The 23926-nt window shown below is 41.0% G+C and overlaps 1 protein-coding gene and 1 long non-coding RNA gene across 6 annotated transcripts in view; one reads left to right on the top strand and one right to left on the bottom strand.

Moving 5' to 3' along the window:
- Positions 1-1372: 1372 nt before the first annotated feature.
- Positions 1373-17942, bottom strand: NUDT4 (nudix hydrolase 4). Of its 2 annotated transcripts, none has more exons than XM_020876402.2 (5): positions 17465-17942; positions 7426-7536; positions 6573-6617; positions 4710-4797; positions 1373-4508 (listed from the first exon to the last, which is right to left on the bottom strand). In XM_020876402.2, exons 1-5 carry the CDS (start codon positions 17561-17563, stop codon positions 4306-4308), a joined length of 546 nt encoding a protein of 181 aa, XP_020732061.2. In that variant the 5' UTR covers positions 17564-17942; the 3' UTR covers positions 1373-4305. The 2 variants fall into 2 exon arrangements, with proteins under 2 accessions (XP_020732061.2, XP_020732062.2); XM_020876403.2 differs by having other exon boundaries at positions 4710-4794; positions 17465-17941.
- Positions 17943-18050: 108 nt separating this feature from the next.
- The window catches only part of LOC110126631 (uncharacterized), a 275536-nt gene continuing 269660 nt past the window's right edge, over positions 18051-23926 (top strand). For all 4 annotated transcript variants that reach the window (XR_011483198.1, XR_011483199.1, XR_011483200.1 and 1 more), the window contains exon 1: positions 18051-18136. This is a non-coding gene — a long non-coding RNA (uncharacterized lncRNA). The remainder of the gene's footprint in view (positions 18137-23926) is intronic.

The raw sequence follows: 23926 nt of genomic DNA, 5'->3' as shown, positions 1-23926 counted from the left end.
TGAATACCATTTTTATGTCTATGATATTCCACCATGTGGACACATTACTAGTTAACCATTACGCCTTTGGGCCTGGGCATTTTATTTCCATGGCTCACCAGTTTGGTTGCCTTACCGTGGTAGGTACATATGTGTCCGCATTCCTTGAGATTAGACTCCTGGTGTAGTAACTTGATCAAAAGGTATGTTTAATTACACATACCTCTTACTATACAGTAATAACCAAATAAAGTATTTTTTATTTCACTGATTATGGAATGAATTTGAGTAAAAATTGAGAAAAGCAGAAAGATTTACAGTACTATTATGTCTGGCACTAGTGTTTAGAACCAGGTAACGTGATGTCCAGAGGGTAGTATTCCACATATTGGGAAGAGTAACTTTTAGGATCATAATCAGTTGAAATCACATCAAAGTAGAGAAATGTAAGACTAGTTTCTGAGTAAATTAGGCTCTTTGCCATAATGCAGTGCCAAGATAGCACTTAGGAGCCTTCCCAGCTTTCTTACTGCTTGAATTTAGCCAAGGGAACTAGTTAAGTGAAAGTTGCTCAGTTGTGTCCAACTCTTTGTGAACGCATGAACTCTACAGTCCATGGAATTAGAGAATACTGGAGTGGGTTGCCTTTCCCTTCTCCAGAGGATCTTGCTGACTCAGGGATCAAACCCAGGTCTCCCGCATTGTAGGCGGATTCTTCACCAGCTGAGCCGCCAGGGAACTAGTCAGGAAGGTACTAAAAGGACAGCAGCAGCACCAGGGATGAGATCCCTTTTCAACCTGAGTTTTGTTCTACAGTTCCATACAAAATGCGTCAAAGTATTTGATGGGGATCACATTTTTAAATAAAGATTTTGTTTTTGAAGTCGGTACATGTCTTAAAAAATAGAGCTTACATCTTCAAGGACATTTTCTGATGGATACATAACTCCTCTCTATGCCTCACTAGAATCTAAGTTCCTCGAGGGGAGAAACGTGTTCTATGCTGCTGCACTAACGCTGGGCATAAAGCAAATGCTGACCATTGTGCAGCTAACGGTGAATGTTGCATTAAGAATTTATGAAACAAGGTAACTGTACTGGATGGGAACTTCATTTGAGGACAATCAGCTACAACATTCCAGCTGTAATATCTGTCACAAATCATACTTTGATAAACTCAACTAGTGTTTAACTAGATTTACGTAAGAGATCTCTAGAAGATTCTTGTATTCCAATGTGAAGACATTAGAAAATGCCAAGCTTTCTCTTTTCTTCCAATTTAAAATCTTAATCAAAACCAAATGAGATCTGAGTAGAACTTTTATGTGAGGATTCTAAAGTTCATCTTACATAAACAATGATTTTGGGTAAATAAAATGGCCTCACCAGTTAGTTACCTTTTTAAAACAGCTGTAATAATGTGACCACAGTGTAGAAAGTATCTGCAGCATATTACACCAAAGTACTCAGGATAAGCCAAGCCCCTTGAAAATTATTATAACACAAACTCCATTAGGAAAGGAGAATAGCAATAAATTAAGACAACCACAGTGGCATGACTGATGTCCTGTATAAGATGGAAAACATACAGTGAGAGTTAACGGCAACACCTTACTGGTGAGCCCTTCCTTTTATGTTAGTTAATTCCACTAGTAAGAATCATAAAATGGAAGTGTATAAATAAACGACTAGCAGAAAATTATGTGGCCGTCAATGGGAAGACAGTAAGTAAAGCTGTTACTGTGGAACACCAGACAAGTTTTCACTTTGACAGTGCTAAGCTGTGTTAAAAAAAAATTCTTTTCCATTTTTTATTTGATGTTTCCAAATATAAAAAAAGTCAAGATTCTTACACCAATTATCTCAAATGAGACCATGCAAAGCAAAGTGTATACAACAATCATTTCCCCTCAGTTCTGTGTGATTGACAGAAAATTGAATGGCATATGCCTGGTTGAAAAATTTCACCAGTTTACAAAAAAAAAAAAAAAAACCACCAACAACCCAGCAACAAACATGCAAGCCAGTTGCTACTTTGTGTCTACAAATTACTTTATAAACTTTTTAAATTGGGAGGCACACTGAACATTTTAGCTGCCCAAATTTATCCTGCTGCTCTGCAGAAAGCACAGGCGACAGTCCCAACACTCTAAGCTTGGGAGCGTTGAGATAGTAGACACTATTTGTTATCTACAGTAGGTTCAGCTCTTGAGTCTGCCGAAGTCGGCTTTTTCTCTTAACAAATAAATCTCCTTAGGGCCTTTCCTCTAGGAAATTTTGCTAGGCTGGGTTCCAAAAGAATAGTGAAGTGTGAAATTTAAAGTGTGACAACTGAAGTATTTTGATGCATTATACAAATTTTTCCTAGTTGCACAGACTAAAGACAGGTGGTTTGCTAAACAGCACTGAAGAAAATCCTGACCCAATGGTACTACTTAGTCCAAATGTTTCTGACCAAAGAAAATTATACAACAATATTTATAAGGCTCACTTTTAAGAAAAGGCTGACATTAATACTGTACATATTTTACATGTCAAATACATAGTCCAAGAGTTTATAAAATAAGTTCATGCATTATTACTTCTAATAATATCATATACAAGATACCCAGCCCCCCGCCCCCAGTGCTTCTGACATTTCAGGTGGACACAAGTCTTATATACAAAAACAATCCAGTTCTCTCTGCTGTGTTAAGTATATAATTTAAAGAAACTTCAGAGATTACTGAGAAAAAACTACAAAGTGTCAATCTGTGGGATTTAAAATGTTTCCTTAAAAAAAAAAAAAAACACCCAGAATACATAACCTCTGTACAAAGAAAAATATAAAAATTCTGGATGATCATGTATGATCACATTACATAATTTAGGATGAAATGTCATTGGTTTTTTTTACTTTACTCATTCCTTTGACAGCATTCATTTGTGAACTAATATTTATATTTAGTTCAGCTGCATTTATGGCACAAGATCTCATTTTCAAAAGAGTGGCACCAATTTTCCTTAAGTGTAACAGCATTCTATTTTTAGCAGCAATTATGTTTTTAAAGGTTGACAATTTAGAGAACAAATGTGGAACTATGCTTACTTTCTACTTTATAGTCACCAGTTATGATGTTTACAAAAAGTTAATGTCTATATATGGAATCATCTTTCACTTTGCCCCACCTCATTTCTCACTTGGTCAGCAAAGTACAGACAAGGTATTCATTGGACTTAAGTGAATATAAAGACAAGTGTAAGACAAATTCTTAGTCCAGGTATGTTCCAGAGCCCCAGTATTTAGTTAAATAAGACCTACTGACCAGCTATAAAAGATGAGATGTTCTAAGGTGCCTTAACAATCTAGGTCTGTGACAGCTGAACAAGAAGGCCATTTCACTCAACTGTGATGCAGTCAGCACCAACTGGCCTTCACCAGCAAGTTTAACTGATGTCACTAAATTAGAAAACAAAGTGTTTTAAAAATTAGTTTACACTGAGGGATGTATAGTTCTCATGTATTCCATGTGGAAATTATAAAGGGAACTGGCCTTGGAGCATGTTAACTCAAATTCCAGGAGTACGGTTTTCATGATAAGATGTTATCTACTACATGCAATTTGCATATAGTACCTGCCTAACAATCACCAGCTCTACAGAGTTAAGCTTTGTCTTAAAGTGACTGTTGAGTCCCTTTACGGGAATTGGCCATATGGCTAACTAGTGATGTAATACCACTTGTGAAAATCGAGACAGGTTGACAAATTCCTGAAAATACGGTCATACAGAAAGAAACAGTCCAAATCTGGGATCTATGAGTTAAAATTGTGATCCTATGAAAAAAGTTTTTGGGTTGATGGACTGCTTTAATATCAAGAATTATTGTCATAAATTCCCACAACAGAAGGATTTGTTGAATATGTGAAAATGACTTTTTCGTGTGTGTGCCTTGTGAATGAGAAAACAATTTGAGGGGGGGAAATATACCCACAAGTTGATGTGACAAAACCCACAGACTGACAGCAAATGGACAAAACACTGAAAAACAAAATGCTGTGAAAATGCCAACCAAAATAACAAGGTGGGTGGGTGGGCTGGAGTAGGGAGGGTACAGTTAAGGCATCTAAAAAAAATTCCACATGGCTTTGGCTTATTAAAATATTTTACACTATCTTTTTTTTTTAAAGAGGATTTGAAAGCATCTGAAAAACATGCAAATTGTTTGAAAATCCTGCATGGCAAATTCAGACAGTTTGCAAGCGTCATTCAGATGTTTGCCAAGGATAATAAAGAAGCTTCTGCCCACAAGACTGCACAAGGTGGAAGAGGTCTTTCCAATTCTCTCTATCTTACACTAGACGGCAGCCCAGAGGTCTGTGCAGCAGTTACAAACAAGGTGTTTCTGTCTGGAAGGGAAGGGACTGTAGAATTTCCATTGGTGGGAGAACAACCCAGCTTTAGTTTTTCCAGATACTCTGCATGTACAGGCTTATGGCACTGGAGAACTTTGATGGCATCTTCTACTTTGAACCACTCTCTCTTCCTTCCTAAAAAACACCGAATGAAATAAAAATAAATATATGAAAAAAATAAATGAAGTTAACTTACAATGGTAGGATAACTCAAATTGGGAGATGTATATTGACCTTCTCTAAAAAGCAGCCAAAAAATAATTTAAGATGCAAACTGAATATACATATGTAGTACGAATTTAAAGAATTCAGATAGCAAAAGGAAAGGGAATTTACCTATATTAACAGAATCTTCCCAGTCTTCTAATATTTCAGTGACAGTAAGAACATAAACGTATGTTCTGTGCTTTCGGTCTTGGTTCTGCTTCAATATAAAAAGAAAAGCATTTTAATCTACAAGAGCTAGTCATGTACATGTTTTCAAGTGAAGAATTCAGTGCGGTATACATTAGCATAGTTGACTTGCCAACACAGGCAAGTATACTCAGTCATACAAGCCTCAGCACCAGAGTGAATTTATGTAAGACAAAACATGAACAGACCCACTAACCTAGACCAGGGCCTCTCAACCTTGACCATCTATTTCATCACCCAGGATGCAGTTTGTTTCTTTTTTTTTTTTTTTAAGAGACACTGATTCAGTTAGTCTGAGAGGAGGCCTAAGTATGTAAAAGCTTCCTGGTGAACTATGCACAGCAAAAGTTGGGAATAGTACGAGGATAGTCCATTTCTAGAATGCCATGTCCTATATGCTCCAACTCAGTTTTTACTCCTATTAAAACTGCCACCTAGCCTTGTGTCTAGGTTCAAAATTAAACACAAACTGGCCTTAAAGGAAGGGGCTCACCTTCACCTTGATTAAAGATAACCTTGTTTAGTATAGTCTAAGACGTCAGACAACTGCCCTAATTTTTTCTACTGCAAATCACCTGAGTAATTCACTCATTCAGTCTTATGTCTTTGGGAATGAAAGAGAACAGGAATAAATTAGAGGCCTCTCTCACTTAAAACATTATGTTTAAGGATCTGTCATCTTAACTCTATGCCTGGGAAATCAATACACTTATTTGCTATGTTCACAAATTAATCAAAATCACCATGGTGACTAGGCAGGAACATTCTAATTTTCCCTTCTATTTTTCTAAAGGGAAAGGTACACTGATTACCATTTTCTGTTCAGATTCTATGGAATTTAAATAGTATTTGTAAAGCACTTATTACTGTTACCTTCCCATGTTACACAAACATTGAAAGTTTCCCTTTAAAAATCTTGTCAGCATGTTCACATATGCATTATTATGTGTACCGCGGTTACTCAGTTACAGAAAACTCACATTGTTTTTCAGTTTAACCAGGAGATGGTGCTATTTAACTGGGTAAAACAAGTGGTGAATTCTGGAAAATTTTGAATAGTACCCTATGAACTTTTACTCTTAACAGTTACTGTATTCTGGGAGTCATCAATTCTACCAGGTGCTGTACAATCAGAATTTTTTCTGATTTCTGAAAAAGGCTAAAAGATAAACTCTTTAAGGACTGTATTTATAGTCCTATCAGCAGGACTAAGCTAACACTTACAAGGGTATCTTGAAAAAAAAAAATCACAATGTGCCTGATATACCATGTATCTAGGTCTGAATCTTGTATGAAAATATATTTGAGAACAGCTTGGATCTCATGACCTGACCTCATTTCTTCCCACTTTCCATGGAATACCTGTCACTTTCAAATTTCTTCTCCACAAATTCCATTCTGCCTTCAGTAATAACGAATTATAGAAGAGAATTCTATGCTTCTAGTATCTAGTCTGTGCATCTGAGTTTTGCATCCTCATGGTGTCCTTTCAGGATAAAGTCATTATGCATATCATCCAGTGTTACATGCTGAAGGCAAAGGGTTCATTTCCAGGCAGTATCCATGAGCGACCTAAGCCCTTAGGTGATACTGAGAATATTGTAGTAATGGTATATGAAAGTCAAGCAGCTTCTACTTCCCTCCCTCCTAAATCCCATGACTTCCTTGCCTACTGGTAGCTTCAGAGGAATATCTAGCTCAGGCTGCTGCCAGATTATCTGGCCTGTTAGGAACGAAGAAGTCATTAATTCTATCAGCAAGATAAGGATTACTTTTGTAACTCACCTCAAATATTCCCAGGAGTCTGCCCAATTTTCCTTTTACTCCAGCCTATTTAAAAAAGATGAAATGTAAAGTTTTTACATAACAAAATTTATATGCAAGTTGTTTTCTCTGTGTTACCCCTTCCACTGCACAGTCCTGTTCCTTTTACCTGGTTCTGTGACAGACTGGAACTTCAGCATGTGCCACAAACCCAGAATGAAAACTAACAGACTGGCACGTGTTTTCTCTGAGAATGCTTATCCCTTAAGACCTGTCTCTAGAAAACCTTTCCAATTATACACCAACACCCAATGAGAGCTTTATCACTCACTTCTCATTATGCTCTAACTGCTGTTCAAGAAGTTTTTATAGCACTTGTTTTGCTCCTGAGTAAAAGCAAGTTCCATCTTCTATCAGTTGTGAGAAGACAAGCAGGCCAAGTGTGCTTCTGTGCATGTGTGTGCCCTCATTTTACTGAACTTTAAGACAAAGCCAGTAAAATGAAAGCAACTGGCTTCCTATATGTCTGAAAATGTACTGCAGCACATGATGAATTTTTTCTTTGTGCATTTTTGCTCAGTTAACACTAACCTTGCTTTGGGGCAAGGCCATCGCATTATATATTGATCACTGATGCGGCTAACTGTTATATAACTGTGTGTTATTCAGCTCTGGGGGATTTCCACATTGATTTTTAACTATTTTACCAGGTAGAAAAAAATAATCTGCTTACCAAAGTGCTAGCTGTAGCCACATGCTTTAAAATGTTGAATTAGACAACCAAACAGCACTGTCTTCATGCCTCTTCCTCGGTGTACGCAGCAAACTGCCTTGCTTGTGAACCTCACCCAGACTGCACTACTCTCCGTCTTACCTCTTCATAAACCTCCCTCACCGCAGCGCCATCAGGCTCTTCTTCAGGCTCCATGCCTCCTCCTGGGACAATCCACTGGTCTGGATACCGACTGCTGCTCACCAACAGCACCTGCAAGCCCGACATAACCATAAACCCCAGCCCCAGAAGTACTACGGACATTCACGTTTGTTTGTTCATGCTACAGCAGCACAGTTGGGCAATTTCAACAGAAACGATATGGCCCACAAAGCCTAAAATACTGTTTCGCCTTTATAGGAAACTGCAAATCCAGGTCAAGAACAGCATTAAGCTTGAAATGTGCACACACTTATAAAACAAACAAAAAACCCCATACACTGTATTAATACAGAGTAGTCTCCTGCCAGTTCACTTTTTAACAGTATCTGAAACAAGAAGTAAACATCCATCCTCTAACTGAAAATCTGTGCACTAGGTTAGGTTGGAATTCACCCAAGTTGAGAGGACGGGGGTGGGGAAAGACTATGATAAATAACCAAATGATGTTTATGAAAGTAACAGGCAGGTGTCTTGACCAACTTGAACAGAAATGTCTGCAAAATTACCTTAGTATATTGCCTTCAAGCAAACGCAAACAGTTCTCTCCAGAAACTAATCAGCTGAGAGCAAAGCCTGATCCTCAGTGCGGATTCTGGTTTTCTGATACTGTGCCAGCTGCCTGCCCAGCGCTCTCCCTACTGCCCAATGAAGTGCTGGCCCTCAGGAATGTATAGCCAGCCCAGGATTCACCTACATGATGAGTAAGCTCCAGTACCCAATCTGCCCAAATGGAAACTTCCAGGCTGACAGCAGTTTATCAAGTCCCACCTTTCCCCCAAACCCCAACAAAACTGGGTTGGGAGATGAGGGAACAACTTCAAGTGCATAACTCCCCTCAATTTGAAGAGGGGCAGTGCGCCTTGGACTATATCATTACCACATATGGTGGCTCAACTAATGCTCAAGAGACCTGAGCACCATTTCTCTCAATTCTGATCAGGACAGGACTTTACTACATCACTCCTCCAAGTATATAACAGGCAGAACAGAGGCAAGTCCAGAGAAAGCACTGTAAATTAACACAATTGACAAAGCCTTAGCTAAAGTACTAATGGAGTTCCCCAGGTTCCTCACTGGTAAAGAATCCACCTGCCAATGCAGGAGACGCAGGTTCGATCTCTGGGTCAGGAAGATCCCCCGGAGGAGGAAATGGCAACCCACTCCAGTAGTCTTGTTGGGAAAACCCCATGGACAGAGGAGCCTGGTGGGCAACAGTCCATGGAGGCACAAAGAAATCAGACATGACTGAGCACCCAAAGTACTAATGGACATTGAGGGCACCACCAAGTCCAAATATAGCAATTTGGGTAAAGTGAAATTTAAGACAGCCTTAAATTTAAGCTTTCTTAGGTATAGTGTCCTCCTCTGCAAAAAGAAGTAACTATCCTTGCAAGACTGTTGAGTGTTAAGGAGTATAACATACCTCAGATCCTAGCCTACGTGAGTAGGCCAGGCACACTTGGCCTCACTGTACTCACTACAGTGAGTACTATTGGCCATTACAGTTGGATCTTCTGCTTTCCTACCAACTGAGTTGAATTCATCTGTCATGACAAGCTTGTTTCCCAGATTTTGCCAGTTGCACTTGTTTTTGTAATCACTGAGTGTTAATGATAAAATGAGAGGCAGGAAGCAGTTATTAAAAAGGCTCTGCAAAAATTCATTAAAGATGGGTTGTTAAAAATTGCTATCAAATTAAGTATGGATAAGATTTTAAAAAAAAAGACTGGAAGAAGGAAATTCTAAAAATCTAGAAAGTTAAAATCCTAATTTATACAAAGTGAACTGCAAATCATATTTCACCTTTGGATTTTATTCAAAAAGTATACTTGCCAATTGTCTGTGGTATTCAAAGGCTTTGACCCTATATCAAGACTGGCAAACGAATATGTTTTTAAGTTAAAACAAAAAATGTTTAAGGTACAAAAGTGTCATATCCTGTATCATGGAAAAAGTAATGGTAACCATCAGTTCTGACCACAGAGCTGGAAGCTTCTTTTCCTGGTTCCTAGGCATGAGTTAGGGATAAACTGGTTTCTAGTATTCTGGATAAAATTCTTACTGCCTAATTCTATGCTCTAAAAGCAACCTCCTGATCACTTTCATAATGGAACAGGGTGGTGCAGGGAACTAGCCACCAGAAAAGAACATCTTCACTGAGTAAACAGGGAGTTTCAAAACCATCGATATTCATAACGTTTGAGTTCTGAAAAAAATGAAATTTAGTGTCATGTATCTAGGTCAATGACTAATATGTTCCTATTTGACCACAACAGTCTTTAAGAACTAAATTACATAAGGTTAATAATGTTGAAAAACCATTAGTACAGTCTGTGTCTGTTTCTGAACTAACACTTAAGCCTCCGATTTAAAACCAAATCTTTATCTACAGGATATCATTGTCATATGACTGAACTTCTCTTCCAAATGATTTAGCTGAGAAACCAAGAAATTGTGCTGCAAGAGTCCCCTGACATTCCAAAGTGATTAAATTTTATCAAGCCATTAACTCCAAATGTATCTTTCCAAAAATGATCAATGTAAAATGAGTAATACCTAAGGTATAGCATCCAAATGTTTAGATCAGTATCTAAACTAGCTTAAGAGATCTGATAATGAGCCTTGGTGATGGTACAGATTTGGAAACTGGTATGTTACTAAGTACTTGCCTACTCATCTTGAGTACCTGGGAATTCAGATGAGGTCAAGGCTATGTGGTAGGGGAAGGGGGTGGGTAGTGTTTAAGAAAAGAAATCTGAAGAGTATAAGCAGAGACAAGGACAGTTAAAACCCCTTCTATACACTGGAAGAATCTAAACCCACACCACAAAGTATTATTATTTAGTATCTCCCTCTCAATTCCTACAAAGCCATCTTAACATTCTATAACATCCCCAGTGTACTAGATCTACAATATTTTAGCATGCAAACTAATGCTCTAAGAAAGGTGTTACTAAAAACAAACAAAAACTTCAACTATCCACCTCTATCCATACTTTTGTCTCAAAATCATTATTTACAGACTTCTTTCTACTCTCAGACAACTAAAAAGTATCCCTAATTTTACTGGTTTCACAAGCCTAGGTTGGCTCTCAGATGTTTGTGATGCAAAATCTGAGAGAAAGTGGTGAAATTTGCTGGAAGTTGAAACAATCTACACAGTATGGAATTGAGACTGAGTGGGGACAAGGTGTGCAAGACAAAAGGAATGAGGGCACAGAGCAGCTGCTGTGAGCTAAGTCTATTGATATTTGCCACTAAATATATATATGTGAATGAATATATTTATGTATTAGGTTGGCAAAAAAGTTCATTCAGATTTTTCCATAAGATGGTACTTAAAAATCCAAACAAAATTTCTTTGGCCAATATTTGTTGTTGTTCAGTTGCTAAATCATGTCTGCCTCTTTGCAACCCCAAGGACTGCAGAATACCAGGCTCCTCTGTCCTCCACTATCTCCCAGTTTGCTCAAATTCATGTCCATTGAGTCAACGATGCTATTTAACCATCTCATCCTCTGCTGCCCTCTTCTTGTTTTGCTTTCAATCTTTCCCAGCATCAGAGTCTTTTCCAATGAGTCAGCTCTTCACATCAGGTGGACAAAGTACTGGAGCTTCAGCGTAAGTTCTTCCAATGAATATCCAGGGTTGATTTCCTTTAGGATTGGCTGGTTTGATCTCTCTGCAGTCCAACAGACTCTCCAGGATCTTCTCCAGAACCACAATTCAAAAGCATCAATTTTTCGGCACTCAGGCTTCTTTATGGTCCAAATTTCACATTTGTACATGACTACTGGAAAAAGCATAGCTTTAACTATATGGACCTCTGTTGTCAAAGTGATGCCTCTGCTTTTTAATATGCTGTCTAGGTTTGTCATAGCTTTCCTTCCAACCCTAATATTACTGTTATTTATGAAAGAAATGACCAAAGCTTTAAAATAAATGGTATTACTGAGGTAACAAAAGATAGGTTACAAAAACTCTTTCAATAAGAGGATACACTAACAGTTGAGAGGTCCACACATGGTCATTCATAGGTTTTAAATTCTCTTTCAACTGCTTTTCTAGACCTATTAGATTTTGTGCATCTGACAAGATGACAAAGATGAAGGCAGACATTTAACTTTCCAGATAAGCCAGAGCTGAGACCAAAGGAAAGATTTATAAAAAGGAGACTAATCAACCCACCAAGTTGCAGAAATAAACTTGAATCACACTCAAACCCCAATGCCAATGGCGTTAGAGTGGTGAAAAGTAAAGACACTTCTTCCCCAGTTGGACCTGGCCACCTTCACATCAGCATTCCTCCTACTACACTATCAGATCTTATCCGTCTTTCCATGCATTGGTCAATTATCAGAATAAAATACTATTCACTTGGCACTGTTGAGAAATCATTTTTCATATGTGTTTTTCTTAGATACCCAATGTTTCAAGATTTGGAATAGAGGTATTTCTCACTTTTAGTAGCAATAGTATAGTGATAGTCAACTTGGAACCAGCCCTGAATCTTGCTGGACAAAGGTCTGTCTGTGAATTTGAATAATATATAGTATTACTCTCTATCACCCAACTCCTCCTCACTGAGGGATGTGTAAAAGTGTGTAAACTGAGGGATGTGTAAAAGTGTGTTGGAGGTCTACACAATACAGCCATGCCCGCAGAGGCGGGAGGGACATGGGACTGTTGGCTCCCTGCGCGAAGGGGCCCCAAACTGCCCTTCGTGGTCCAGCTTTTACCCTTCAATGGCTCCTGGTCACAGCCTGCCTCCAGGAACAAGTGAAAGTGAAAGGTGCTCAGTCCTGTCCCACTCTTTGCGACCCATGGACTCTAGCATACCAGGCTCCTCTGTCCATGGAATTCTCCAGACCAGAATACTGGAGTGGTAGCCGTTCCCTTTTCCAGGGGATCTTCCCAACCCAGGGATGGAATTCAGTCTCCCACCCTGCAGGCGGATTCTTTACCAGCTGAGCCACCAGGAAAGTGAACTATAAATTACTATAAATTATAAACTATAAATTACCACAGTTTTCTCAGAAAAAACAAAGCTATTCACAGAACCCCTTAAACGATCCCTAAATAATAGAGTTTCATTTTGCAAATTGTAACTGTATATTTAGAAGCTGTTTTGGGGTTGTTGTTCTTTCTTTCCCACATTATCACAAACAAGAATAACATGAATGGTTAAAACTATCTCTACTGTACTTAACGGTTTCATAGGCATTTGACCAAGATTAGGGCAGTAGTATATTAGGAACACCCACTACACACATATACATTTTAAAAGGTAGTTAAGTTACAATAATAGTTAATATATCCACTAACCAGTACCAAGTTCTATTACTCAGCAAACTAGTACTACTTTTTGGGTTATAGAGGCAGAGTGCCATAAAATCAGAAATAAAGACACATTCTGTGAAAATGTATTTAACCAAGATTATATGGATTGGTAGATAATGGTAAGCTGGATTGACCATGATTTTTTTCTCCCAGCATGTTAATGTTCTGAAGTGATGGGATAAACTTTCACAAAATTGGAGAAAGCCTTGGTGATACGCCAAACCCGTAAGAATAAAAATGGATGCAAATCGTACATGAGGGTCTTCCCTTGAAGAAGTGGCTGATTGGGTAGGCTAAGCAGCCCTTCTCTAGGTCTAAGAAAGCTGCAGGCACAGATGAAGGAGGCTGGTGCCATTTCCTGGCAGATAGAAAAGGCCACCTTTGGATAGTTATTTCTGATGAAAGTGGTTTCCATTTGAAGTAAGAACCTTCAAGGACTTAACGCTCTTAGGAAGAGCCCCAGAATACACGTCTGAAAAGGCTTACTGATTCTAGGGGTTAAAGTGCTAGTAGAGAGAAGCCCTGATATTTCTCAATAGTAGTGTTAGCTGCTCAGTCAGGTCTCACTCTTTGCAACCCCATGGACTATATAGCCTGTCAGGCTCCTCTGTCCATGGGATTCTCCAAGGAAGAATACTGGGGTGATTTACCATTCCCTTCTCCAGGGGATCTTCCTGACTCAAGGATGGAACCTGGGTCTCCTGCATTGCAGACAGATTTTTTACCATCTGAGCTACGTGGAAGGCTTAGTTTGTGTTTATTAGAGCTCTGGTTTAGAGTTGGTTTAGAGTTCCACAAGTTTCAAGACTACTGGCTCAGCGAGCTTACAAGCTAATTACAGCAAAAAGTCCAAATGCAAGTTCTTAACACTGTCTACGTTTCTCACTTGCAACTGTGCCTGGATTCCACCCAGGATCAAGTCATTTCTGTTTCTCTCTTTAGAATTCTATCCTATTTCGCTGCCAGATCATCCCCAAACTTGCATACATCTAAAACTGAAATACAGCAAGCAACTCCTTAATCTTACACTGAAGGTGCTCTTCATTTCTCAGCCACTATTTGTTCTCTGCTCTCCTAAGCTACAGTTCAATTAGACCACAGCCCCAACTCTTGCTCTGTTTATGATGTTTGGCCCTTCCCTACCCACTCACTGAAATTCAACTCCAAATGACTCATGCTGAATCTTAACTCTGGAGCACTTGATGGTACTTCTGCCTGCATGCTAAGTCGCTCAGTCATGTCTGACTCTTTGCGACCCTGTGGACTGTAGTGCTATTGGCTCCTCTGTTTATGGGATTCTCCAGGCAAGAATACTAGAGTACTAGTAATACTAGAATACTAACTTTGCCCTTTCCTACTCCAGTGGATCCTCCTGACCCAGGGATCTAATCCATGTCTCCTGTCTCCTGCACTGTTAGGTGGGTTCTTTACCGCTAGCACCAGATGGGAAGCCCGACAGTACTTTACCAGTACTTTACTGCCTTTCATGGGCTTCCCTGATGGGTCAGAGGGTAATGAGCCTATGTGCAATGCAGGAGACCCGGGTTTGATCCCTGGGTCTGGAAGATCTCCTGGAAAAGGGAATAGCAGCATCCCACTCCAGGACTCTTGCCTAGAGAATTTTTTGTGGAGCCTGGAGGGCTACAGTCCATGGGGTTGAAAAGAGTTATGACTTTTTTTTCTTTTTATATGAGTCATCTGTCTAACCTCCTGCTGTAGAGATGTTCCTTAGGAGCCGACACTTTTCATCTTGTAGCCTGGTTTCAACAATCATATATGCAAATATGTTCAATGGAATTCATTTCAGATTCCCGTTTGTGAATGCACTGTCCACTTTCACTGCAAAGGCAGAGATCCCAGCTCTTCTATGGAATACTTATTTGTTGCCTTGACTGGAAGCCCAACTGTCAAAAGTAAGGGTGGTTCCCTATAGAAATAACTAGCTGGAGAGGATCAAATGAACAAGAGATTTAGAAATAAAGGGCCTGGGCTCAAAATGATCTGCCAGCTTCTGTGACCTTGAGACAAGTCACTTCCATTGCCTAATTTCTTCCTTTACAAATGCTAATGTTGATTATCTACCTCGCAGGGAAGAAAGAGATGCAACGGGAAAATACATAAAACCACACCCCAAAGAATAAAAACTGCTGTGAGAACACCCTTCCGTCCTACAAAAACCTATTCTCAAGTCTACTTAGAACCCCTTAAGTAGAAAGCCAGACTGGAACACTGCATAGCTTGAGGGTCAAAAAGCAACTACTATTTTATTTCACTTTACACTCTATAAACACAACTACAGAAACGAAGATCCTGAAGATCTAAACCAGACGTTAAAGCTAGCTGTGCATTATTTAGAGAATTCCAGAGCCTTCCCTCAGAGCATATTCTCTAACAAACTGATTGACTTGGTTTCACAACCTCCCGGTTAGGGTTATCAGATTTACGAAGTTTTACGTAATGAGCTTATCTAATAAATTCTTCAAATCTTGCTCTTTATTTTATGATGGCACTGGTCTCTTGATTCCACTAGAGGCTAGGAATCTAGCGTTTATTACAGTAGAAACAATTTCAAAGCACAAAGCCAACTCATTTATCTGCTACGATCAACTTCTCATGCTCTCCTCAGACTCTTGGTTTACCATTCACACAATACAGACCGTTTCAATTTCCTCCCATTTCCCATATTTTCCCCTGGGAACCTTAGTTTTTACCAAGCCTGAATTCCACGTTCACGTCATGGCAAGACTTCAAAGTGACTACTTTCGGAAAGTCTTCCAAACTCAGCCTTGCACGATCTCACTCATTCAGCAAATCTTGTGCACCCAACTGCTCTGGGCCTAGCCCTGTGCCCAGAGCCCAGCATCAGCAGGGACCAGATGCTGGATTCCGACTCTACCATTTCCTAATTAGTCATTTGGCCAAAGTACTTCTGTTCTGCATCTGTCTCCTCACCTATAAACCTGCCCTAAGAGGATTAAATGTAACAAACTTAAAAGTCTTCAGGCAGTGCCTGAGCACCTAGTAAGGGCTCAACTAAAAAAATAATTATGCAATAGTGAGCCAATCAGATAAGATTCCTGACCTAATAGTGAGCCAATCAGATAAGATTTGATCACTTTTGGCAGGTGTATTATTTTATATTTAAAGTTTGCTTTGTGCTAACATGGTCTTTCCCTCAAGGACCTTCTAATCCTTTTAACAGAATGCACTTAAAAAGCCCACTGACTTTGTAAATGCTAAAAGCCATTCTCTACTTTCTGGCTCTCATAAACAGGCCCAGCCAAAAACATCAATTTCTCTAGAAAACTCCTTTGGAAAGAGACCCCCAACTGAGCATGCGATCAACACTAAAAGGCTTGGTTTCTTTTCAAAAAATAAAGAGTTTGAAGAGCACCATTCTGAAGTACTTTGATTTTTGTTAGCATAACAATATAAGCCACAGAGAGTACACTATGTCACACTCATCCTAACTACAGGGACTAGCAGTAAGGAAGCCATTAAATTCCCGCCTCCAGCTTTAGCTTAATATTTTATTGGACATAATTGGTTATGGAAGCAGAACTCAGAATGTTAATGTTTTTCCTGTCTAACCATTTAGAAGTGGCAATGCTAAAAGATTTTCATCAGCTACCAATCGACTACTACTATTGCTCCACGCAAAATAAAACAAACTAGTGAACCATTTTTAAATTAAATAAGTGTAACAGAAATAAGTATAAACTGTTCTCCAGGAAAACCTCAACGGCCTTACTATCAACCCAATGCTGATGAGTGAATTAACAGAAGACTGCTGCTTCCTCTTAGAACAAGACTGCTTCTCGCCAGATGTCAAGCCAAACATAGCAAAGAAGCTCTGATAAATATGCAGAGGTAGAGATTACTGTCTGAAAATGGCAACTTTGCCCACCTCTAGTCCATCTTCTCCCTTCTGGTGACTCCACGTTTTTCACTACCGATCATTCTATAGTCAGAAAACTTTAAAAGAGGAGGCTTTTTTTCTTTTTTTTTTTAATCCAGTATAAATACGCCAAGCGCTTGTAAATTAAGGGATCCACTAAAAAGTGGAACTGATAGAACCAGACCGATTGAGTTTTTATTTTAAAAGCACGGGGACTGTCTGGATATTCCATAATCAAACCTACATTCAACTGAAGCCGCAAACTGCTATTTCAGGGGAGAGGAAAATGTAACTAGGGGCAGAAGGGCTGGGGCTGCAACATTCACGCCATTTCTACCCTCTGTTAGCACTCAAGGTTTTATTTGGTTTCACGCTCCATTAGCAGGTTAAAGTGGTGACTCCTGCTAGGCGGGACCCAGACGGCCCGGGACCTTCCAGGGGGCCAGGAGGCGTCTCGGCCTCCCGTCCAAACCACGACCCGGTGGGAGAGCGCTGGGCTGGGCGAGCCCCTTTGTTTCCACAATCAACCCAGAGAAAGGAAGGAAGGAGGGAGGGCGGGAGGGAAGAAGGGAGGGGGCTAATCCCTTCCAGCCCAGAGGCTAGACGGAGGGTCTGCTGGGAAGGGGATGGAGAAAGGGAAGGGCAAGGGCAAAGACCTCCCATCCCGGCCAGCCCGGACTCGCACACCAACCCCGCCCCGGCGCCCTAGCGGAGGGGACCAAGCGCGCCGGCCGCCCTCACCTCGTCCTCCTGCTCGCTCCGGAAGCAGAGGCACGCCGCCCGCTTCTTGAAGCCCTCGCGGTCATAGGTCCGCGTCTGGTTGGGCTTGAACTTCATCATAGAGGCGGGTTCTTGCTGCCGCTGCTGCCCCGGCCGCCGCCACCCCGCCGGGCAGTGGGGTCGAGAGCGAGTCGGGGCGCAGGGAAGCGAGGAGGCGGCGCGGGGAAGGGCAGCGAGGCCGGGTCAGTCCCGGAGCAGACGACCGCTCCGACGCGGAGCACAGCGCGAGCGTCGGTCACTGGAGCCCGGGTGCCGGGGTGGAAGCGCCGCCTCTGCCCGGGCGTCCGCCGCTCTCCATCGAGCCCGCCGCACGGTCGCCTCCGCTCCCTCCTGCTGCCGCCTTCGCTGCCGGAGAAAGCGAGGCTCCAGGCTCGCGCCACGAGGAGACAGTTGCTGGAACTGGTGCCGACTGGGCAGCAGCGCCGCGGCAACTTCGCACCGCCCCCTTCGCCGTATTTAAGGGGCAGCGCACGCCCCGCCCCTCCTCGGCGCACCGCCCTGTGCGCCTGCGCGCCGGGAACCGTTGCGGCGGGGGAGGGCGTCGGGGGCGGGGCCTCAGCCTTCAGGCGGCTGGATTTCGGCGCGGCAGGCGGGCTGGTGCTCCGCCCCAGCGCGGGAGAACCGGGCGGCTAGGTAGGTGCCAGCGAATGGAAAGAGGCAAAGACGTCACTCCCGTGTTTATAAGCCCCGTAATATTACCTGCGAGGACCGTAAATAGCCTCTCCACGAGCGGGGCCTAACCACGTACGTCCTCGGCAAAATCTCTCCTGGTCAGAAAACGCCTGGAGGCCTCGTTGCGCTGGCAGCCTCTGTAGTGACTGTGTAGACGTCTAGAGAGCGCCCGTCAAGTGCGGGGCGGACGAGTGAGGCCTGGAAAGGTGAAGACGTTGATGAAGACGTTTTATTGTTCTTGTTTTCCAGGGGAGAGGGGGAAAGCACATTTCCTTTTTATTTTTATTTTTTTATCCTTTTTTTTGGTTGGGGGTAGCGTCGCTTGTATTCTTTGAAGAGTCAACTCAAGCTTAGACTCAAGCTTAGTCAAGTTGAAGAGCAACTCATGTTTGTTAGAAGCCCTGGATAACAGCTCCCGTTTTATCCCGCCCTCCAGAAGGCACTCATCAAATGCTGGCTACCGCTAGTATCTTCTGAGTGTATCTCATGCTAAGTAACAGACATGGCCAGGTGTTGGGGCCGCCATCACCAAATAGAATGGAATGTCTGCTATCTAGGGGCGCTCAGTCTCTCGGGGGCTTGGAAGAATGACTTTTATGTTTTCACACAAGCACCAGGATAGGAGCCAGGAGACGTACCTTAATGTAAGGAAGTTGGTAAGGACGCCCAGGGGAGCCCCTCACCCCGCTCCATCCTGTCACCTCCACAGGGCCCGAGCAGCCTAAGTCCAGCCCCATCTGACAGTTAAGTTTTCATTCCTGGAGGGCCTCCTGAGTGCCAGGCATCTCAAACCAGTCCCTGCCCTGCCCGGAGCGTAGGCACCTGAGAGCAGACAAATATTAAACAATCACCCAACTACGTGTAAAACGACAAATGTGTAAAATGACCTGAGACAAAGGTCTCAGGTGGTAAAGGGTTTTATGGGGAGATTTGACCAGATCTGCAAGTCAGAAAAAGCAGCAGGGCGAGAGCTGAGGCTGGAGGAGGAGGAGGAGCAGCTAAAAGTAGACCGGGAGCATTTTCAAGGCAGAGAGAACTGGGACTTACGCAAAGACCAGGGAGGGAGGGAGTGAGGAGAGTCTGCAGAAATGAAAGAAAACGACTCGTGTGCCTGCAGCCGGGTTCGGGGACGTGAGTTCCACTTCTGGCCCAGGGAACTGTGAGGATTGACTATTCAGAGGAGGGGGAGGGCTTTGGAGAGCTCAGAGTGGGCATTAGTGTTGTTTTTCTAGGCCTTGACCTCCTTTAGTTTAAGATCTACTGCGTGTAACTTGTCTTCTTGCCCTTAGAACCTAGCAGGTGCAAGATTGTACAATGACTTAATGTTGAATAAGTAGAAATGAGGTTTTACCAAGACACAATTGGAAACCTTACCAAGGCTGTGCAGAGACATTTTCTAGGCCTTAACTTTCTTAGAGAAGGCACTTGAAGTTTATTTCCAGATTTACAAACAGGGACAGAGCACAGCTAGCTGGGGACCCCAGTAGGGCTAACATGCAAATATTATTTTTAGATCATTGGTTCAAATTGATAAAGTGATTAATCTCACTCTTTTTAAATGACGAGGAAGACTAAGTTTCTGCTTAAAACTCTTCTAAGGTCTGGCTTCTAGCTGGCGTTCAGTAAATGCTTGTTGGGTAAATGTTGGTTCCCTCAAGTCCTTCCTATGTAGTAATTAGGTGAAACACCAATCAGAATTAACTGGGGAGGAAAGAGGAAGATGCACGGAACCAGCTCACCAAAGGCAGGAAAGGCAGCAGCACAGAACTAGTGAGTGTGAGCACAGGGCCACATGCTTCTGGCTTCAGACTGTAGGACTTGGTTGAAAACATCTTGAGTTCAAGTCTCACACATGCCTAACTACTATAGGTAGCTTTTCCTCACCTCTCAAATGTGTAGGATTTATACTATCTTGTATAAAGCTTACCTAAGCTACAACCATGGATCTAAAAGTCCTTTAAAACTAGAAAGCATTAAAAAAAAAACCCATAAGATTAAGGTATTAATAAGGAAGATTTCATTGAAGATCTCTTTCTCCCCCCTTTCCTCAGGGATTTGAGGAGTAATGGAGAGGGCCTTGGGAAGGGCTGTGGGTTTTTGCATTATGAGGGAAGGAACTTTATTTAAAATGAGTTCTGCAACAAATCATTGAAAATGAATGCTTTGATACTATGAATAGCAACTACCACCCCTTTTTGTTAACTGATTAACTTAATACATTTTGCAATTATTTGAGAGAAAAGAAAAGGAAAACTTGTGTGACTGAAATGAGAGAGTAGAGAAAGGCTGAATCTCATATGTTAGGTCTTCATTTCCCTGCGTCATTTCCTCACACCCCAGCTCAAAGCTCCCTCCTTAGTGCTGTCTAATGTGTATTATCCACCTGAAAGGCACTGTTCACAGCTTAGATCATATCTAGCCAGATCATAGTTGAGATAGATGCAAGCTTGTTTTTCCTCCTCAGGGCCAGTTAGGACTGGGCTACTCTGGCTGGTTCCCTTTGGGATCAGAGTCCAATTTCAAGTTAATCGCTGTTTAGTTCACTTACCACAGTATTGTCTTACCTAGAACTTATTATACACAGAGCCTTTTCTAGTACTATTTTCAAATGTTTGGGACCCCAGAGAGGGAAACAGTTTAACACTGCCTGTATAGAATACTTCTTTGACCTGGGTTCTTTTAACAATGTCTGTGCAGGGAGCTTGCCGCCTTCTGTGGTAACTGACTCACAATGTTACCAAGAAGTAAACTCCCTCTGTGATAAAACCAGTCATGACAAAAGAACCCTTCCTGAGTCTTTCTCATCATAATAATAGCCAGTCTTTACTGAGTGTTAGCCAGTGCTGGGTGCTTCTCATGATCTCATATAAGTGACCCCAGCAGCAGCTCTTCTATGAAGCAATTTCTATTTATTGTCCCCATTTTACAGGCAAAGAAACAGAGGGCAGTGTTCTCTCTTTGCAGTCCAGGTTCTTAACCCCTGCACTATATTACTGTGTGCTTATCTTGCTTCTATTACATGATAATTATTTCATGTGTGTTGTGTTCTAACACTGGAGTTTCTTTCTGTTTTAAAATGCAAAGGGAGCTTTGTTTAAGGTGGAATCTGGAAGAGACAGTCTTAACAGTGAAAGTGGAACTCTTGGATTAATTTCCTGTCACCTTAAGTGATTTTTTGTTTTTTTTCTTTTACCAAAGACAGACTAGAATGGAGTGAGAAAAGTTTGAAAATGGAAAAGCCTTAATAGGTTCAAGGTTTAGGATTAAAAATCCTAAATAGGACTCATCAATCCAACCCCCATTTGCAGAACTTTAAAAGTAGACTGTTTGTTTTGACCATTTAGAATCTTCTCTTTCACTGAAATAAAGCAATGGTTTCCAGATTTACAATCCATTTTCTATTTCCTCAATTCCTACTTACTGTAGAGCACTTTGTTTCATGAGCATCGTGTTTGTAATGCAGTTCTCTGTGGCTAATAAAAAAGTTTACTGGGAAGCACACTTCCTCCTTTCCTTCTTTATCACTCAGAGAAAGGTATAGGCCAAGTGCTTATCTCCTCGGCAAAGGCAATGACTTGACATTTTCACTGACTCCTCCAGGACAGCATTTTGAACTTCTGCTTCATTTGAAGAGGGTTATTTTTGCTACACAACAATTTTACATTTTTGTTTGGGAATAAAAGGCAAGAAAAGGATGTCTGCTCATAAAAGAACTCATGTTAATCAGTTGCAATGTACAGACCTTCTTTTGCTCTAGATTCAAACAACAAAAGACATTTAGAAGATAATTAGGAAATGTGAACACTGACTATTTTATGATATTAAATAATTATTGTTACTTTGGGGGCTGTGATCATATTTAAAAATGGGAGTATTTACCTCTTTGATCAAGAGTGACAGCAGGACTAACACAACACAGAAAGCATCATGGAGGAATGGAAGCAACAACAACATATAAATGATAGCAATGATAGCTAGCATCCGCTGAACGCTTCCTGGTGACAGTCTGTTCTACATACTTTCCAGGTACTCATTTACAGATGAGAATATTGAAGTACAGATGAGTTAAGTAATTTATCTCCTTCACAAAACTGGAAGATGGCAGTGGAAACAAGAGTTGAACTCAGGATTCCAGAACTGTAATTATCATCACAGTGACAAGCATTGATGCAGAGCTAATAACAGAAGACACAATAGCAGCCTCTCATGGATGCCTAACCTTCAGTTAGAGACCATGCTTTGTTTAGATAAAGATAACTGGGAGGTGAATTTGCACTCAGAGCTCAAAGTGTGCAGGCCTGGGACAAGTCCTAGGCCACCTGGAGGTTTTGTATATGCCTAAAGATTGAACTAAGTCTTTGAATGCATAACAGGTTCTTATATAAAAGTGAAGGAGAATTTGAAGGAAGGAGGTTGTGAAAGTCTAACAAATATAAATAAAAAAGACTGAAAATTAGTGCACTAAAATATTGACAATTGGGTGTCTTTATTGCCGGGATTGTGAGAGATTTAAAAAATTCTTAATGCTTTTCCTTACTTTCCAACATTTCTATAACATACATATAGCACGTTGGTGACTTTTTTAGGAGGAAAATCTTGGAAGTCATAAAAACAAGAACTAGCTTTTATCAAACTCCAGCAAAGGTTAATTGTATCTCTTTGTAGTGACTAAAACAGAGGAGGTCTTTGACCTTTTCTGGCTATTTAGAAACTTGTAGGTCAGATCCATATAAGTTCATTAATTTGGTTCTGCATAGCTGAGTTTATCTCTTTCTCCCTTATATCTGTAAGTTAAAAGGAAGTTATTCACTGATAGATATAAAAACCAATCCTAGATTATACAGATGTGCATTGTTTTTGCAGGGTTTGGGTTTTTTTTGCACTGTAGGTTACTGCCAGTAAGATGTTCCTTATAAGGAGCCTCTAAAGGATCATGAACCTCTTGAAATTGTATGCAAATCTCTGTGTGTTTGTGAACATATGTATCTTTTTTAGAGGAGATGAGTTCGTAGTTTTCATACATTTTTCAGGGAACCCCTCAAAAAGATTAAGGACTACTACCTGAAGCAGACCCACCTATAAATCACAGACAAGGGCAAAAGGAGTCTGATTTTTTATTAGGAAGCTAGAGTCAAAGTTGGAATCAGGTGACACTGTCAGTCCAGATGTGGGGTTCAATAATAAGATATTACAGTCATGAGTTGCTCATAAACTTGTAAATCAAAATTCAGATTGTAGGGACAGAAATTGTCTAGAACCAGATAGAACACAGCAAAGGCAGTTTTAGTAAATACCGGTCAAATGAAAAGGAATTGATTTTAGATTTGGGTAGGACAAGAATTTTTCCAGTAATACTTATAGGTCAATATGAGTTAATGTGGCTGAGCTTCCAGATAACTATGTGATTATTCCAACTCACCTTCCTAAGAGGTCTCTCCACATGCTGTGAACAACTTACAAGAGATTCAATGGTGATGGACTCACTGCTTTCAGTTACTGCCTTACCACCTTCATTACATTTACAAATATGTCTGAGGCTTTAAAGCCTTCAGGGAGTGACCACAGAAAAGTCATCATCACCATCATCATCATACTTGAAGCCATATCATAAATGAAGATTACTGTAGGGTCAAGATGTTCCATGAAATAATAATGATAACATTTGGTTTGGGTTTTATAGCTTAGAGAATGAGAATAACTTATTTAAAAGATTGGATGGTTAGTTGGACTGGTTCTCATGGAACACTGGAT

Source organism: Odocoileus virginianus, chromosome 24, assembly GCF_023699985.2.
Source record: "Odocoileus virginianus isolate 20LAN1187 ecotype Illinois chromosome 24, Ovbor_1.2, whole genome shotgun sequence".
Classification (NCBI taxonomy): domain Eukaryota; kingdom Metazoa; phylum Chordata; class Mammalia; order Artiodactyla; family Cervidae; genus Odocoileus; species Odocoileus virginianus.
The sequence above is the reverse complement of the archived record's forward strand: the minus strand, read 5'-3'. Positions and strand labels throughout refer to the sequence as shown.

Excerpts from the sequence above, each read along its gene's own strand:
- NUDT4 (XM_020876402.2), bottom strand. The coding sequence starts at position 17,563 with ATGATGAAGTTCAAGCCCAACCAGACGCGGACCTATGACCGCGAGGGC. Across the intron at positions 7,537-17,464 it reads GGAGCGAGCAGGAGGACGAG|GTGCTGTTGGTGAGCAGCAG; the intron begins GTGAGGGCGGCC and ends TCGGGCTTGCAG. Across the intron at positions 4,509-4,709 it reads GGAAGATTCTGTTAATATAG|GAAGGAAGAGAGAGTGGTTC; the intron begins GTAAATTCCCTT and ends GGTGTTTTTTAG.